Source organism: Dioscorea cayenensis, chromosome 8 (assembly GCF_009730915.1).
Source record: "Dioscorea cayenensis subsp. rotundata cultivar TDr96_F1 chromosome 8, TDr96_F1_v2_PseudoChromosome.rev07_lg8_w22 25.fasta, whole genome shotgun sequence".
In the NCBI taxonomy this organism is placed as follows: domain Eukaryota; kingdom Viridiplantae; phylum Streptophyta; class Magnoliopsida; order Dioscoreales; family Dioscoreaceae; genus Dioscorea; species Dioscorea cayenensis.
The window spans coordinates 6,169,115-6,185,544 of NC_052478.1; the positions used below are offsets into that span (position 1 = coordinate 6,169,115).

A 16,430-nucleotide genomic window follows, 5' to 3' on the forward strand; every position below is an offset into this window, starting at 1 on the left:
CATGACTAGTTTTTGAAAAAAAAAACTGTTTTTCAGTTTTTTTTACGGCTTCTGCTTCTACACAAAAGCTAATCCAAACAGAAAATACAAAAAATGCTTAACTTACTCTAGAGAAGCACTTCTACTAAACTAAAAAAAAGCACTTTTTTTATATGTCAATCCAAACAAGGCCTATATATACAATGTTTATTTAATGTTTATAGTATATGTACAATCAATCTATTCACTATTCAAGTAACATATCACTACATTAAGGCCTTGTTTTGATTAGCTTATCAAAAAAGTGTTTTTTTTTTAGTTTAGCAGAAGTGCTTTTGAAAAAGTCTGCTTTATACGAAAGTTAAGCATTGTATTTTCGCTGGATTAGCTTTTATCTATGCGTGCGTGTAAAAATAAAGCTAAAAAAGCTTTTTCATAAGTTAGTCATGACTAGCTTTTGAGCATTTTCGCTTTTGCACACTGTCTCGAAAGCTCAATACAACAACATTTTGACTCAAAAGTGCTTTAATCCTAGAAAAACACTTCGGATTTTCAGTCATCCAAACGTAAGATCAGTAAGAGTGGTTGTTAAATGTACCCAAATTATATCACATAAATGTCTAGAATTATATAATCTTTTTAAAAATTATATAATTCTAGATTATATAATTCTAGACATTTATGTGATATAATTTGGGTACATTTAACAACCACTACTGACTGTTTTGGATTAGCTGGAAAACCCCGAAAAGCTGTTTTTATAAGTTAAACACTCTCGGGCTCCAAAAATGTTGTTTATGCTGGGCTTTTCTCGAAAAGCAGTTGTGAAAAAGAGTTCTGAAAAACAGCTTTTTCAAAAAGCTAGTTTTTTTAATTCTTTTTTTAAAAAAAAATTATGCTTCACGGGCGTGTACTTATAAGTTATAAGTATGTATAAAATGATTGGAATGCACAAGGTCCAAAGCAAGGATTGGCTCCAGAAGCCTAGAGCAACTCAACCACTAAGCCATGAAATTGATGAAAAATTGATATCCCATGATTGAATCAATAGTAATATATTGTGTAAATATATCACAAGGTTCTCTTTCTAGTTTCTTTACTCAAAGGGCCCCTCATTTATTTAGTTAGCGTTTCCTTTTCCTTGTTATTCATTACGCCCTTAATAAATAAATAGCACAATCAACACTAGCCCAAAATTAATGTAAAGCTATCATACATGGTTTAATCCTTCTTTGTACCCTGTTACATATGATCAAATATATTTAATAATTTATTATATTATGAAAATGTATGTTTAATCTTATTAGAAATAATAACGACGACGACGACAACAACAACAACAACAACAACAACAACAACAACAACAACAACAACAACAATAATAATAATAATAATAATAATAATGTTCATAAATTGGAGCTTAGGTTAATATTCTAAATTAATGAGGAATTTGAATTTTTTATGATTAGGGGATTTTTTTTATTAATTGGCATGTTATATCTTTCAAATTAGAATATGGTACAAGAATACACATTATTTTAGAAAAAGAAAACTATGTTTGGATAACATAATAATTATTATTATATCAATCAAACACATACTCTTTAAATTTTTATAGTATAATTTTAAATTACCACATATTTCAGAGAATTAACTAAGTAGCCCAAAAATTCACTAATTGCTCAAAAAAAAAATTCAGAAAATTCGGTGAATTAAATGGCCATTAATAGATTGGTCTGCCTTAGCCAAAAATGTAGTTAGGGTTTTAAATGTTAGGACCAATTTTTGCAATAGGGCTAAATATAATAGAAATGAGTTCTATAGGAACAATTCTTATTATAGCTTTCCTCACAAGTTTTATAATAATAATAATACTACTACTAATAATAATAATAATAAAGAGGGAGAAAATTAATTTATAGTAAATAAAAAGTTAATTTCCAAAGTTTTTAAAATTTTAAATGTTTAAATATAGAATAAAACCCTCTCACTCGTGGTTTGGCAGTATAACTCTATATATATATACACATAAATCCATAAAAATAAATATTATTATACTAATATATAAATCAATATTTTTGGAGAGGTCTATTATTATAAAAATTTCTAGTAATTTTCTTAGCATCTATGGTTTCTAAAAACCCAATAGGTTAAAAAAAATTATAATAATATTTCACTTTAAACACTAAAAACATATATCATAATATCAATTTGGATCAAATATTATTAGCTTTACATTGAATATACATCTATTTAATTTTAAAATATTGAAAAAAAAAAGCGAAGAACTTGATGGGTCCACTAAATATAGAGCTCAAAATTTGAATATGACGCTTGCCCCATCAAAAAAGAACTTGAACACCTTTATATCCCTTTTATCCTCATTAATATTATTATAATTAATTATTTATTTATTTATTAACCACAAATAATTAAGTACTGTTTTCTTCTACAGTAAGTTGTCAAAGATCCATTGGGATGAAATAATGGACTTGAATTTTATAAAATGTATCAAAAATATCATAATCAGAAAAGGAAGGCTCTTTAGTGACTAGAAATGAATGCGATCTCTATGTTTCTTTAATTAAAGTGTTGCTGAATGGTAGGTATATGACCATTGGTTTCAAGTTTTTAATCATTCTATATTTTAATTTATTTATTTTTAATATTATCAAGCTAAGGGATGGATTCAAATCCAATATCTAACTCTTGATCTTTGAGTTGAAAAAATAAATAAATAAAAAACCAACTATTTTATTATAAAAGTGGAAATTTTTATATTTTAATTATTAGGAAATGATTTATTAAAAAGTTTTGAAATCACACTGGGATAACAATGACATCCCATTAAAGTGTCAGATATATATATATATATATATAAAAGGTTTATACATGTGAACTTTAATATATGTGCTTTTTCTAGAAAATTTATGAAAAGTTGCCGACTTTCTTTGTAGGTCCTTCTAAAATTTTTACTTAATTTTAGATCCATGTGTTTTTGTTTTGAATATTTATTTAAAAAAACCCTTTTTGAACTCCAAAAACACTAGTTAGTCTTTAAAAATAAATATTTAAAAATATGGGTCAAAAAAATATATATTTTTTTAAAATATCAAGCAACTTATAGTGAGGTGGCAAATTTATATCTATACTTATTTGCCTATATATATATATATATATATATTAGAAATTTATGCCTTCTTTATGGAATAATACTTTTTTTTTTCAACTCTATTAATTTTATCAAATTCCATTATTAAAAAAAAAACAATCTGATAACAGTCAAACATGTAATTTATCCATATTTTTTAAAAAAATTAGCTCCACTAAAAACTTTGGTCAAAACAAAAATATCATAATGCTTATTATGGTTTCTCAATTTTCTAAAAAAAAAACTAACTATAAATAAAATTTCTAAATTCTAATAACCATGGTTTTTCTTTATAATTTTACAAAAAAAATATGAATACAAGTTAAAAATAAATAAATAAAAATTAGTAGTAAGTTAGTAACATGTCCATTTAAATCCCTTTTTAAAACTAAAACTAAATCTAAAACCAAAAAAGTAAACCATGCATAGCTATCACAAGTGATGAATGATTTGAGAGATGACCTCAACCCTTAAAAAAAGGAAGAGACAAGCGGCACTCTATCATTCATTAAAGATAAGATTAAACCCTAATTTTAAGATGAGATGCGTCCGTCAAATTGTGCTAAAATGATGCTGCTTCCTCTCTATCCAAACCCTACCTACAAATTCCAAGCATAAAGAAAAAGTTGCATTTTTATATTTATAGTAATTAATTAATTGAAAACGAAAACCAACGTTATGGTGATGTCATAATAATAATAATAATATAAAAAAAAATAAAAGGGTTTTTTTACTTGCATACCTGTCAACAAATAGAAAATACTAATATATCCTAATCAATTATTTTTAATTATTTATATACTTTTATGAAAAAATAACTAAAAGCATTCATCTTACAAAACCCACCTGGTTCGGCAGGCTAATGGTACTAACCCTGGATCTTTTGAGAGAGGAGAAAGATGACCAAAATTCGAATCCCATACAGAAGAATTAACTCTGTGAGAATTTTGATCTCCATGTGGATTCTAGTAACCCAATGTAAAAGCACATGAGGCTTTTAATTCCACACACATCCATTGACTAATACAGATAGATTTGTTTCTTTTGTCAAAAAAAAAAAAAAAAAAAAAAAAATTATCTTGAAAAAAAAATCAAAATAAATTATATTTTAAAGATTTAAAATTTTGCAAGAGTATATAAACAAGGGTTATACATGCAATTTTAATAAAAGTGAAAGCTCCAGCTCAAAGAAGAAGGGAACAACAGAGTCAATAGATTGTGCTTTGCTGTTCCCATTCATTTTTGCAGACACTGGTGTAGCTGGACACCTCATGTCATTGCCATCAAATGAAAGGGACTCTTCAGTCCATTTACATCCACCAATTTCTTTTTGCTCTTTTTGTCTTTTTCCTTTTATATATATAACTATAAATTGAGAAAAAAATCTCATAAAATCATGAATTATGAATAATTTATATATGTAACTATCAAGAACACTTTTATTATTATATACCATGTGTTGATTGGAAGAACTTCTCCATCTTTTACTTTTTTTTACTTTTTGAACTTGTTCAAAAACAAAATTTAATTAAATATTGACAAAATAGTTGTAAAATATGCATAATTTTAATTTTTATGAATGTATACCTGTAAATTATGGTTATTATTATTAATTATAATTATTATTACTTGGTACAAATGCTCTTATAGTTAAATTAAATAGTTTGATCAATGCGACTATAGTTTAATAATAAAATACTTACTCCATGAAGGAAATTGAGAATTCAACTTTTTCTCAATACACAGTTGATATCTAATAATAATAAAAAAAAATATCAGGTGATTTGTCTATATTGTTAATAAATAAATAAATAGTCCCTTCTGTCTTTCTGGTTCTTTTTATATATCTATTTAAAAATTTGTAAAATATTAAATACTATTTTTTTAAATTTACTTTTAATATTTAATACATTTGTACAACTTCTAATAGGAGTATTATATTCAACTATACATTTTTTTAAACAAATTTTAAATAAAGATAATTTTAGAAAGTTAATGTAATTTTTATAATTTTTAGATTACAGTACTAATTTTTTTTAATTTATGTAATTTAGTTAAAATGAATAAGTTAAAAAAAAAAAGCTAGAGAGAGAGAGTAATTTATAATTTATAATTATGTGACTTGATTCCATTTTATTATATATTTTTTCCCCCAAAATTTCATTTATTTCATCTGATTGCATGTCAGTGGATGTTTAGTGTTTACTGCATTTATTCATAGGAAATGCCACATTTATGTTTCAATAAATACGTTGCTTGAAAAGGTTGTGTTAAATTTTAATCCTCTCTATTTATTGAATATATGTATATATATATATCAGTTACCAAAATATATATACACACACCCTCTCTCTCTCCCTTGAATCACTTTGACGAAACCCCTAAAATTTTTTAAAAATATTTATTAATTCATTCTGTTATAATAAAGGAAATATATAAAATGCAAAATAAACCATGGAACGGTGCTAGTGTCCAAACAGTTTCAAGTCGGTGCAAATATGAATATTTTCAGGGGTATTAATGTAAATTTAATTTAAAGAAAATAATAAAATAAATAATTGGAATTTTTTTTATATAATATAAATAATTGGAATTTTAACAGAGCAATGAAATAAACTGAAACTGAGAGGCGGCAATTTGCCTTGTTGTCTTTTGATTCTTGTGTGTCAAAATCTCAGCAATAAAAAAACAAGAAAAGAAAAGAAAAAAAAAATTTGTATGATGACAGTGTGAATCTTTCTTTCATTTATACACTTTCTCTTTTGAGATTGGTTTGCTTTCCTTCAAACTGAAGCCTTCTTTGATGGATAGAGAGAGAGAAATTTGAGGCTTTGTTTGCTTTTTTTTTCTTGTTTTGTTGTCGCTTTGTCCATCTGGACCATCACTCTTTCATTCTGAGTGCTTGTGTTGTTGCTGTGGAGTTTCTTTCAAATTTATGTGTGTGTTTTTTAACCTCTTTGTTTTCTTGATCTTTGGTTCTTGGATTGTTGCTCTTTTGGTTGGTAGAAGGTGAAAGTTTTGTTCTTTTTTGTTGGTTTGCGTCCTGGAATTCATTTTGGTCCAGAAAGCTCAAGAAACGAGGAAGCTTTGAGTGTGTTTCTACTCATTGTTGTGGGTTTTGGTTGTGTATTTAGGGTTTAGGCTTGGACAAGGTTAAAGCTTTCTTCTTTTTTGTTGGTTTCCATCCTTGTACTCCTTTTGGAGTATAAAGTTGAAGAAAGGAGGGATCTTGTAGCAAGGTTTCTTCTGTTTTTGTGGGTTTTGGTTGTGTGCCTGAGGTTTTGGTTGGCTGAGAAGAGATGGCTGGAGGCGGAGGCGGAGGCGGAGGTGGAGGTGGAGGAGCGGCGCCGGCGCCGAAGCAGGATGAGTTGCAGCCACATCCAGTGAAGGACCAGTTACCAAACATCTCCTATTGCATCACCAGCCCTCCTCCGTGGCGTGAGTTCCCCTCATCCCTCTGTTTCTTCTAAAAAAAAAAATTTGATTTTGCTCTTCTCTAGTCTCTCTTGCTCCTCTATGTGTCGCAGAAAAAAAAATTGCTTTTTTAATCTTAGAACTTTATTTTGCTTCCTCTTTTGTTCTCTGAGTTTTTTTTTTCCTTTCCAATGTTTTAGATGTTGTGAATGCAAAATTGTTGGTCTTAATGGTTGTTTTCTTTCTTCAGCTTAGCCTGTTCAATGCTTGGATGCAGAATCTTTCTTGTTTTGGCTCAAAGTCTTCTTTCCATACCTATTTCAAGCTTATTTTCTGACAGAAATATTTCACATGATCTTTTCTGTATAAACCTCTGTTAATGATTTCTTTGTAGTGAGTAGTGGTTAAGATGTTAACAGTTTTGTGGGGTCTAATGCAGCTGAGGCCATTCTCCTTGGTTTCCAACATTATCTAGTTATGTTGGGCACTACTGTTATCATACCAACTGTTCTTGTTCCTCAGATGGGAGGTGGAAATGTAAGATGAACAACCCTTCTGTTCTGGTTATATTTCTCTTTTGATAATGAATGTGTTCATGATTTATTCGATTCTGTTTTAGGATGAGAAAGCCAGAGTAATCCAGACATTGCTCTTTGTGGCTGGTTTGAACACTCTACTACAGACTTTGTTCGGTACTCGATTACCGGCTGTTATTGGTGGGTCATATACATTTGTGGTTCCTACAATCTCTATCATCCTAGCTGGTCGCTACAATGATATAGTGGATCCTCATGAGGTCTCTATTTAACCGTATTTTTATTTTGTTTGCATTGTAACTTATCTGAATTCAAAATTTTTACGTTCGAGTTTCATTTGTTATTATGCAGAAATTTAAGCATATAATGCGTGGAACGCAAGGTGCCCTTATCGTTGCATCAACCCTTCAAATAATTATTGGCTTTAGCGGCCTTTGGCGTAATGTCACAAGGTTTGTTGTCGTATTGATTTACTTCCAGATTGGTTCATTGATGCTTATCTTTTATTCAATGTTTTCCAGATATCTCAGTCCACTCTCGGCGGTTCCCCTGGTTGCTTTAGCTGGTTTTGGGCTCTATGAATTTGGTTTCCCTGGAGTAAGTTTTTGTTTTGTTATTTATTTTTTCTTTGGTGTTTGTTTGTGAGGAATTAGTACCACTCGAAGAATAATTGAGAATTGTTATTTTTATGATCATATAAGATTTTGTGCTGTAATAGTTTATTTCACTGTAGCTGATGTTGTCTTTGATGCATAATCAGGTTGCTAAATGCATTGAAATTGGGCTTCCGCAGCTAATTTTCCTCATAGTATTTTCACAGGTATTGTAAGTTGTGGCATGGTATCAGTAAAAAAAAAAACATTGATACCAATGCATTGTCACATTCACAGCAATGAAAACTGTTTAAGAATTTTCTATTTGTTCTGCTATGTGTGTGTGATTTATGTTTTGCATTTTTACAGTATATACCTCATGTAATACGATCTGAGAAACCTGTTTTCGATCGATTCGCTGTCATATTTTCTGTTGCAATCGTGTGGCTGTATGCATACTTACTCACAGTTGGTGGGGCTTATAAGAATGCTGCACCAAAAACTCAATCACATTGTCGTGTTGATCGTTCTGGACTTGTTAGTGCTGCTCCATGGTACGTTGCACAAACTTCTAAATTAAAGTTGTATGGTCTACTGCCAAAATTTTATCAGCGCTTTAACCATAATTATGATTGTAAAGTTATATCTTTGTTTTGATTTCGCACTTTTAGGATACGAATTCCTTATCCTTTCCAATGGGGTGCACCTACCTTTGATGCTGGTGAAGCTTTTGCTATGATGGCCGCTTCATTTGTTGCTCTTGTAGAGGTATAGTTGAAACATTGACATTCTTACCTGTATTAATTGAAATGTGCGAAGTGTAAATGGTTTACATCTTTTGTAATGTTACAGTCCACAGGCGCCTTTATTGCTGTTTCAAGGTATGCAAGTGCTACACAAGTGCCTCCTTCCATTTTAAGTCGGGGAATTGGTTGGCAGGTACGTAATTCTACCTCTGTTTGTTATCGTGGTGGCTAGTTTATCGATCTTTACTAATTTATATCAATTTATTGACATGCTTATTAATTGATGGAAATAGGGAGTTGGCATCTTGCTAGATGGATTGTTTGGAACAGCAAATGGGTCATCGGTATCTGTGTAAGACTTGGGGAACTTCACATTACAAACATTCTGAGTGTTTTCCATCTCCTTGTCTAAATGTACCATGTTTCGACTCTTTCACAGTGAGAATGCTGGTTTGCTAGCCTTGACACGTGTTGGAAGTCGAAGAGTTGTTCAAATATCAGCAGGATTTATGATTTTCTTTTCCATACTCGGTTAGTTTCTTATATAGGATAAGCCATTTTTGCAGTCAAACTTCACAAGCAGTGGATCTTTCCCAAAAGGAGAAATTTGAATAAAAGCTCATGAACAGGCTTTGATTACTCTTTTCTTTCTATTTTACATATAAAATTAGTCAAAAGCCGAAGCATGTCCTCAAAAGTGAGCTGTGATTGCAACTTCTAATGAAGACAGTTGGCCATCACCTTTGTATACTTTATTGACATCAGAGACATCTCCATGATGTCCGCTTGTTGCTTAAGAATTTGTTGTTAACTTTGGCATTCATTTTCAGTCATCTTAGACTACTACCTTTTCTTTGGTGTTTATCAGTAGTAATATATGTAAATAGATTTTTGTTGATATATAAGTCACTTTCCAACGTTAAACCATTTTTTTATTTTTTACTCTATATTCAGGAAAATTCGGGGCTATTTTCGCATCCATTCCGGCGCCAATTGTTGCAGCTTTATACTGTCTTTTCTTCGCATATGTCGGTATGTTTTACTTTACTAAAATCAACATGCTCTTTCTCATCAATTCAGAGTTGCAATTCATGAAGTTTTATCGGGACGTTTAAACAGGTGCAGTGGGTCTCAGTTACCTTCAGTTCTGCAACCTTAACAGTTTCAGAACAAAATTCATCTTAGGCTTCTCAATTTTCATGGGCTTATCAGTTCCACAATACTTCAATGAATACACCTCTGTTGCCGGTTATGGTCCGGTCCATACTCACGCAAGATGGGTATGAAAAATCATCAAACTAATCTTGTATCAACCATTTGAAACAACTTATGGGTTACTAAGATGACTTCTTTTCTTTCCAGTTCAACGACATTATCAATGTACCATTCTCTTCAGAAGCATTTGTTGCCGGCGTTGTTGCTTATGTCTTGGACAACACACTTCATAGGCATGATAATGCAATAAGGAAAGACAGAGGCCGTCATTTCTGGGACAAGTTCAGAGGCTTCAAAACTGACCCCCGGAGCGATGAATTCTACTCCTTGCCGTTCAAGCTCAACAAATTCTTTCCATCGGTGTGAATATGCAGCTGGCCGGCTCCCGTATGCTATAAACATAAAATATGTTGGTTCGTTTTACCGGTTTGATGACATTTTAGCGTGTTTGTTTCGTGTAGTTTGTTATCAATCCATGGAGAACATGCCTATGGATCTTGTTACTGCATATTTTTTTTATATAAATTTTTGAGATGTAAATTATAGGCAAAATCTATTAAATCAGGATAGTTGTTGCAATTTAATCCATTGAATTATCAATTGGTAATGCTGGAGTTTGTGTAGGTGGTTATAATTTATTTTTTTTAAATTCTTTCATTTGTGTATGTGTCTTCTTTGCATTTTGCTGGAAACATGTTGCTTTCTTTGAACACATAAAAGTATTTTTTGTCTACAGAATTATTCTGCTTATGATAAAAATACTGTTGATGGTTATGTCCTGGTGAGTATAATGTAGTTATAATTCATTCATACACTCCTTTACTATATCTGTATATGTATAAATATATGGGGTCAGTTATTTCCTAGCGATGTTTAGACATTAGATCAAAATCTAATGGTGACTTTATTTACTCACAATGTTTCACAATTTAATGGTAATTATACAAGATTTTTTTTTTATTATAAAAAATTCTGATTTTTAAAAGAAAGGGATTCATCATTAACAGGTATTAGATGATGATTTAATGGTTGTTTTTTTATGACATATTTAGATTTGTAATCTAAGAATATCTATAAATTATATATATATATATATATATATATTGCATTTTAAACAGAAATTTTCATGTTGAAGATGTAGCTTATATTTTATATGAAAAAGAAAAAGAAAGAAAATAAAAATTGTATCTTGCAACTGAAACATTGCACACCAAACATTAATGATTACATTATTAATTCATCATTTGGTTTGATTCAGTTTGATGACTTGAATAAGCCTCAATCAGGCTCCGTTTTACTATATGTATATAAATCACAACACTGTTTGGAAAATGGATTTATTTGATTATATTATTTAAAATAATTAATAATCTCACATTAATTAATTTCAAAAGTATAGATTTAACTATATAAGTTTAAAATTTTCATCATATCAGCTTAAGTTTTTGGATTGAATTAAGCCTAAGGCCTCAAATACTATGTTGGTTTACATTTAATAATAATTTGTTAATTATTAATCAAAATCCAGAACAGTATTTTGAGATCTTTTATGAAGGAAGTTGCCTAGGCCTGCTTTCTATTTGGGCCCTTCTCATTCAAAGTCTTTATAAATACTACATTACTTAAAAATACTATTCAAAACCAATATTCACATATTGAGTATGTTACTTATTTTTTTTACAAAGTCAATAAGCGACAAAATAAAAGATAAACGGGTTTGGAGGTGCACAAATTACGGTGTCTTGATTGATCTCCTAGAAAAAAACCTTACCATGCAACCTTAGAGGGGAGAATGAGAACTATTCCTCACACAAAATTTTCACAGAAGATTCAGAAAGTAAATTGTAATCAGAGAGGCTCGAGACTTCTCAATCACAAGCATGGGTATTTACTGTTAGGCTAGCCCACAGTTCTTAGTATGTTATTTGTTGATGCGAAATTGTTTTAATTGGAATATATTACTATCAAGTATTTTATTTGATAATGATATTTTACTCTATTTTAATGCAGTGATTTATTTTTTTAATTAAAACGATAAATACTGTTACATAAACAAACAAGTACAGAGATGTATCAATACTAAATCCTAATGTACAATGCATGAATATTATTGATAAACAATATTATAGGAGCAAGATTTTAAATTCTCGCTTCTTTACACACTTTGTGGTGAGTTAGCATTGAATTACTAGTGGTTTCTCCAATACAGTGATTTATAAAATAATATAAATTTTTAATAAAATATCTATGTTAGTACTAACTAACCGATAAATGACACAGGTGTTTATTAGGTCATATAAAAGTAAAATCAAAATCATGATTTATCAGTGAATTTTATGTCTTTAATGAAATGAAAATTCTTATAGCATTTATATCTTCTTTAATTTCATTCAGAAATTTTTCATTTTGTGGTCCCTTCCACTTTGACCATGAGCTTCCAATTATTTAACATTTCTTTCTTCTGGTTCATCTTTTCTATATGAGATAATTAATAATGATGTTACAATGATGAAAAGAAAGCATTGCTTTGTATATATATATTCAATAGATGTGAAAGATGAAGAACAAAACTTTAAGTCTAAGATTGAAAGAATGAATCAGTAGCATTAAAGAGTTAGAAAAAAAAAAAAAAAAATTCAACTTTGGGACCCTCATTATTTGAAATATGATTTCATTTTTTTCCTCATATATGATATATTTTAATTGCTAAATTCATATTTATTTCATTTCTAGGTGAATGCTTCCATTCTCTAATTATATTTATTTGTTTTCTTCTAATTATAATGTGATTGAATAATTTAGTAAATAAAATATGGATACTGTAAAAAAACAATAAATATTGACATGAAGATAATTATGGGAGTAATTCTCAATGCATGTTATTTGTTGCAAATATAAAAAAAAAGATTTTTTTTATAATAAAAGATAAATATTAAATGAAGAATAAATGGGAAATTGGATGAGAAACGTGGAAGACTAGAAAGAATGATAAAGAACAATGAGCAATTAATGCATAGTGTATAAAATTCAAAGAGGTGGTACAAAAAGAAATGGGTGTTGATTTGGAAGTGTGAAAAAAAAAAATAGATCTAAAGTTTGATTTTTTGGATTTGTTTATTCCAGCAGGATCCTGATTCTACTCAACAGCAAACAATGACTTTTATAGTACTTGAATTCTTGGAGTTTCATTATTTATTTAATTAATTAATTTATTCATTATATATATATATATATATTTGTTTTGTTTTAAATGACTTGTTGAAGACTTTGAACAGTATGAAATTGATTGAGTGAGATAGCCAACGGTGCCACCCCACCCCCTTGATTCTAGGCTCTGTGTCCTTTGAAGTGATGGGTTTTACTCACATTAAAATAACATTAATTTTTTTTAAAAAAAAATTTACTTAAAAAAATGCACAAATTAATACATTAATACATCTGTTAGTTTTTTATTTTATTATTTATTGAATTAAATTAAGAAAATTAGAAAAGCTAGTTATTTCATGGGTTGAAATTTTCTTTCTAATTAGGATTATATGTATATTGAATTTAATAGTTAATAATTAATAAAAGAGATTTTTGTGGTTGATTTTGAAATTCTAGTGATAAGTTATAATTAAATAGTAACATAGAATTTTTCCAATTACTCAATCATGGGGTCATTGATATCTGAAATGTGTTTTAAAAATTTTGTACTAAGTTTCATTTTTAAAAAAAAAATATTAAAAAATTAAATATGTGTCAAAATTAGAGCCGTCCATGGGGAATGGGACCATAAAAACCAAAGGCATGTATAATTAAATCATAAACATGGTACTTCACACCAATTTATTGGTCAAACTAATCACCATTACCACTACATTACTTTGCTTTTAAAAAATAAAACCATAAAAAAAATTATAATTAGCCGACCTCTTGATTACGTAAGATGTTCATTTTAAGGACCTAAAATTAAACTCTAAATCCCATGGGTTAAAAATTTAAAATTAAAATTTTATATAAGATATTTTTTTAAATAAAATAAATAAATCATTAATACAATAAAAAAATAGCCAAATACAGAAAAAAAAAAAGCAAACTAGAATAACAAAAAAACCCAGATGATATAAAAATCTAACTAAACCTATTTTTGAATTTAAAATTGGTTTTTCATGATGTTGAAGAGTGTTGGATACGTTTATATTAATATGATTTTTAGAGATTATAGATGTGATAATAATATTTAAATTAAAATGTATTTTTTTTTTTTTGAAAACTTTAGCCATATTTCTTTATTAACAAAAAGAGTGCCATGGTTATAAAGTATCATGTCCTTATTATCAAATTTGGTTGGTAATGTGTCATGAATGGACCAAACTTGACCCAATCTTAAACCCAATTGCTTTATGCCCTTCCAAAACTTGTTTATTAAATTAAGAAAGGTTTGTTTTATACATTAGATTTGGATATCTTAAACCTTCACTCTTTTACCAAATTTATAAACTTCTATTTATTCATCTTAATATATAAATAAAAAAAATCTATTACTTGAATAACACACTAAAATAAATAAATAAATAAAACTAAGCTCAAAAAATAAATATATTTTGAGCACTAAACCCAAGTCACCACTAATATTTAGTAAGAATAATATAATTATGGAAAGAAAATTACACAATGAACCTAATATACATGTTAGATAAATCAATCAAATAGAGTTAGGTTTATTATATTTTATGTTATTTTATTTTTAAATTTATGAGGCATGACTTCCCTTGTTGGAACTTAGTTTGAACAAGAAAGGGCAAATATGGAGACTGAACCAATGGACCACCAACACTTCACATGTTATGGATTTAATGGTTGTTCAATGTATGTGTGGAATAAACCAAGGGATTTTTTTTTCTTTTTTTCTTTTTTTTTCAATTTTTATTTATTATTATTATTATTATTATTATTATTATTTTTAGTATTTGCTTTATAGAAGGGAAATTAAAATTCTGAATTTAGGTTAATGTTGCCAATTAAGAAAAACTAAAAATATATAGGTAGAAGTATTATAATTTATTGTTTCTCAAATTCATATTATATAATATACAAACATTCATGCATCTTTATTTGTATGCCTCTAATCTCCATTTGCATGTTTTAATATGTTCCTTTTCACACATACACACATATATATACACATATGTATGGGTTAATTTTTCCATGGCACCCAAACATGAGCTACTTTTTAGAGTCTAGACTTAAATTTGAATTAAAATGGTTATCACGACGATTTTGTTTTTAGTGAGTGATTATCTACAAGTTTTGGTATATATATATGAATACGTCGGAGTATTTGTTGGGACATCATGCTCATGACAGTCGTCGCATTGTAATTCTATCTTGTTGGTGACAAAAATTTGCGTAACGTATCGTCAAATATAGATTGGATAAGATTGATCACCGTTAAAATTAAATTAAAGTTAGGTGAATTTGATTTAAATTGAAGTTTGTGACAGCGAAATAAAAATTAAAGCGTGGTTTAGTGCTTTCCTATAAAAATTTACCCTATATATATATATATATATCGTTTTAGTTTGACATTACATATGAAGAACCGAGTAAAATGGATAATTTCAAACTTATTTTTGAAAAATTAGAAATAATAAATAGCTGTATAAAATAAAAATCAAAAGTAGAAAAAGATAAAGAGATATTGGCAATGAGTTGCTAACTTAACTGCATGGTTCTATTTTTGCACAAAATGATAATATGGGGTTTTTCATTGTTCTGAGTTCAAATGGTCTTTGGTGTAGGCTCAGGTTTACCATTCGAATCCCATGCTGCCAAGTGAGAGCTTTGGGTTGGATAATCAATCCCCGGCCTCACGCAAACCATGACATAACTCAAATAAATAAATAAACAAAAAGATGTTAAATAAAAACACATTATATTATGTTTTGGTGGCAATATCACATCAAGTAGTTTATACAAACCAATGCAAAGCTAGTCCATATCATGAAAAGAGATTTGTTGTGAATTAGGTTAAAATGGTTTAGTACTCCATTTTTATATATGAACAAATGAAAGCATGCTAATGACATGGCACCTCTTTGATAATAAGTTAAAGTTTTGAAGGGTTTATCAAATATAATTATTATTTTTCCAGACATACCTTTATGAAAATTCAAAATTGCAAAAATTATCATCCTTGTTAATTTATGCAATTATTTTATGCAAAAACATTACTAACAAAAATAGTTCTAAATATATTTACTTGGGTGTGTGTGAATTTGGTTTTCAAGGATAAGAATAATTGTAAATTTTGCAGGGTAAAATATATAATTACCCTTGCAAAATTTAGTAAATATATTACTAAATTTTGTCATGTATAAAAGTGAGGAATAAATTTAAGTATGGATGACACTTGTCTACTACGGCTATTTTTAAATATTTACCCTTTTCCAACACATATGGTGAAAACTTCCCTTCTTAGGAGATATTACTGTTGTTTTATTTTAAAATCTTAATTTATTTATTATAAAAGGAATTTGTATTATCTTCAATTCCATTGGAAATGAGCGGAGCAATATGATAAGTTTGACTATGTCATAGTGGGATCAAAGCCCTTTAAATCAAAATAATAAACTCTCCACTTCAATGAAATCAAACGACCAATTGGTTCTAGTAATATTTGATCAAATAATAATAAAGCCATGACTAGATCTATGATGGCCATGAGACTAAGTAACATCTCATGGGCTCAATAGAATTTCTCTATTATTCATGCAACTAAAGTGGGGAATATAAATAGCAATGCCGTAACTTC

At 28.6% G+C, this 16,430-nt stretch overlaps 1 protein-coding gene across 1 annotated transcript; it reads left to right on the plus strand.

Annotated features, from left to right (window-relative positions):
• Positions 1 to 6,429: 6,429 nt before the first annotated feature.
• On the plus strand, positions 6,430 to 10,000 carry LOC120266932 (nucleobase-ascorbate transporter 6-like). The gene is made up of 14 exons (XM_039274584.1): positions 6,430 to 6,568; positions 6,984 to 7,081; positions 7,164 to 7,340; positions 7,432 to 7,532; positions 7,602 to 7,677; positions 7,841 to 7,900; positions 8,043 to 8,227; positions 8,345 to 8,441; positions 8,526 to 8,612; positions 8,713 to 8,771; positions 8,859 to 8,950; positions 9,374 to 9,451; positions 9,539 to 9,699; positions 9,782 to 10,000. Exons 1-14 carry the CDS (start codon positions 6,430 to 6,432, stop codon positions 9,998 to 10,000), a joined length of 1,629 nt encoding a protein of 542 aa, XP_039130518.1.
• The last annotated feature ends 6,430 nt before the right edge of the window (positions 10,001 to 16,430 follow it).